This window comes from Triticum aestivum, chromosome 5B (assembly GCF_018294505.1).
Source record: "Triticum aestivum cultivar Chinese Spring chromosome 5B, IWGSC CS RefSeq v2.1, whole genome shotgun sequence".
NCBI lineage: Eukaryota > Viridiplantae > Streptophyta > Magnoliopsida > Poales > Poaceae > Triticum > Triticum aestivum.
The window spans coordinates 686,599,379-686,602,213 of NC_057807.1; the positions used below are offsets into that span (position 1 = coordinate 686,599,379).

The 2,835-nt window shown below is 49.0% G+C and overlaps 1 protein-coding gene across 1 annotated transcript; it reads right to left on the bottom strand.

The window, feature by feature from the left end:
- Positions 1-1,828, bottom strand: LOC123117671 (uncharacterized). Its single transcript, XM_044538382.1, has 2 exons — positions 632-1,828; positions 1-360 (listed from the first exon to the last, which is right to left on the bottom strand). The coding sequence occupies exons 1-2, from the start codon at positions 1,761-1,763 to the stop codon at positions 320-322; spliced, it is 1,173 nt and encodes a 390-aa protein (XP_044394317.1). The 5' UTR covers positions 1,764-1,828; the 3' UTR covers positions 1-319.
- Between the last annotated feature and the right edge of the window lie 1,007 nt (positions 1,829-2,835).

The window sequence follows — 2,835 nt, forward strand, 5'->3', positions numbered from 1 at the left end:
AAAGCAAACTGTAGATTTTTTACAATGGTAAGACAAAGCTAGTCCATGCGGTACATTTTCGAGCGGATTAAAAAACTAAGCACATAACCGATGCTGCAAGAAATTGGAAGTTCATTACGAGATAATTCATTAGCCTGCTTACACACACCAGTAACGTGGGGAAAATCCCAAACTTGACAAAATCCAACACCACTATGAGAAAACAAGCACCACTGCATTAAAACAGTTGCCAAATACTGACACCGATCACAGGAGCCATGTCGCCTTCAAATAGTCATTTCTCATGTTGATGAGAATGAACTCCTGCCCTTAAGCATATTCAACCATATGTTGTCAATGTGTTGCAGGGCCTCACCTTTTCTGCAAACATGGATTTATCAGTGTGATTCCAAAAAGAAGAAGACATGGTGCTAAATTAAGTTGCACTCATAGGTAGGCATAAGCATAATTAGGTGTAACATTCGAGTTTACATAGCACTGAAAGTTTGCTCGAGCATATATTCCCGAAAATGGTACATAAAAAATAACTACCCATCTGTCTAAACATTGAAACTAAATTGTTCCGCCAACTAGTATACTCATTACTGAAGAACTGTTCCAAATCATAGAAGAAAAGGGCATATAGATATACCTTGTCGATTGTAGAAGCTCATGTACGGAATCAAAGAGCGAAATTTCTCTCTCTTCCATATCTTCTTCCACCGTAGCGTCTTCAAATTAATCTCGTAGATGCCAAGATCCACGGTCACGAAAATGATATCATGGCCCTCCACAGATCCAATAACACTAATTCTTTTCCTGGGATTTTGAATGGGGAGAAGTTCCTTGAGATCGATGACTTCACGCCGAGTCCATGACGCAACTCCGTCGGAACCCATCTGTCTTGACCATAAGTAGAGGATTAACCCGTCCAAGTGTGCCAACCCCAAGCTGCCATCCTCCATTGCCATGAGGATAGCAGGACCAACAATGGCCGACCCGGTAAGCGGCGCATCAATCAGTGATAAGCAATTAGAGCTCAAGTCATACTTAAGAATCCCTACACGCTTATCATCATACCTAAGCATGAAGTGAAGTGCGTTTTCGACGTGGACAGGGGGCAGTGAATCGATGAATGGATCGGCCGTAATAAGATGAAGACCAGAGCACGGCTTGCTCCATCCATCAAAAAGAGAATCAGAGCCCAAGTCACTCCACTCGGCCGGCATGGGCGAGGACACATACGCATGTGCAACACAATCACCATCATCATCGTTCGTGTCCAGGCCGATGAAGACCACCTGGAAGGGGCCCTCATGGCATGCACGGTGGTCACAGCCCCTCACAGCGCAGAGCACCGCCGCGCCAACATAGCCAACGGGCGCTTCCAGCTTCATCCGGCGGCCTGTCATGGGGTCCCAAACGACGAGCCCCGTGTAGTTCCCAAGGAGGACGCGGCCATGGCGGCAGTCCCACGGAGCGTACCCACGGTCCCAGCCATCGGCGGCGGAGATGAGTGCGCCGAATTTCGCGGTGGGGACGAAGTTTGCCACGGGGTCATCCTCCTTGGAGCCGCGGCTAAAGATCCAGTTGTAAAGGAATCCCAGCATGGGGGGAGCTCCATGGAAGTCGCGGTAGAGGCCGCGGAAGCGGGCGCTGGAGAGGAGGCCGAGCCAGAGCTTGCAGGCGAGGGAGGCGCGCACGAGGTGCTCGGGCTCGTCCGGCGGGAAGCGGAGGAAGATCTCCTCGAGAAGCTCATCCGGCAGCGCCGGCGCCGGCGGCATGGTCGGTGGCGGCGGCGAGGGTTTCGGGCCGGGAAATTTTTTGGGCTGGTGCGCTGGGTGGAACGGATGTGTTGTGTGCTGCTCAGTTTTCTCTGATTGGCCTCTACTTTTGGGCTTTGGGCTTTCTTTTTTTAGGCTTTGGGCTTTCAGATTTCAACATTTTTCAGGGCCCAAGTAGCAACATTTCAAAAAACAAAACCTAAAAAAATAACATTTCAAAAATAATAATTAAAAAGGCGAGTAGCAACATAGGCACTACGCCAGCCATCCAACTGCTTGAAACTTGAAATCACGGTTTCTCAAAGGAAAATCTAGAAGGACAATCAATTTTATGTTTTTACATGTCATCTTTTTATTCAAGGTTTTCAAAATCATGTTTTGTGTTTCCCTAGATTTTGTTATTTTGCTTCAGGTATTTTGATTTAAATATTCAATATCATGTTTTTTTAGAACCGGGCTTTACCCCTTTCCATTGCATAGAACGGAAATACAACCCGTTCCAATAGAAAAGTCAGGAGAAGGGAAAGAGGTAGAGCGAGTTCCAGCACTACCAGGAAACCCACCACACTCGCTTGCCATTGCCATCGAAACGAGTGTTATGGGGCGAAAACCTGAGTAGCACAAAATAAAGTCTAGCCTATTACGGAGCTCCCGCGATCGCTAGGCGATCTGGCGGCGACGGAAATAGAGAGAGGGGAGTGATGGCGGCGAACCCGGCGGGGACCCTGGCGGCGGAGTTCCCGGCGGCTAGTGAAGCCATGAGCGAGGGGGGTTTCTTCGGCGGCCCAGCCAGCAAGCTGGATTGGGAATTCATCAAGACGGAGTCGAGGCGTATCCTCCGGCGATCTCCAGATTGGGAGACCTGCTGGAGGCGAATGAAGTTGCGTGCAAAGGAGCTGATGGACGGGATCCCAGGTGAGATTCGCTTCCATCAGAAGGGGAGAGTGGCGGCCGAAAGAGGCAACAGCGACAATCAGGAGGTACTGCCATATATTAGGAGATCTTCTCCAAAGGAAGTGCTCCCGTCCATAGTAGGATTTGTGGATTTGAGTGCTAATGTTTTGGAAAGAAA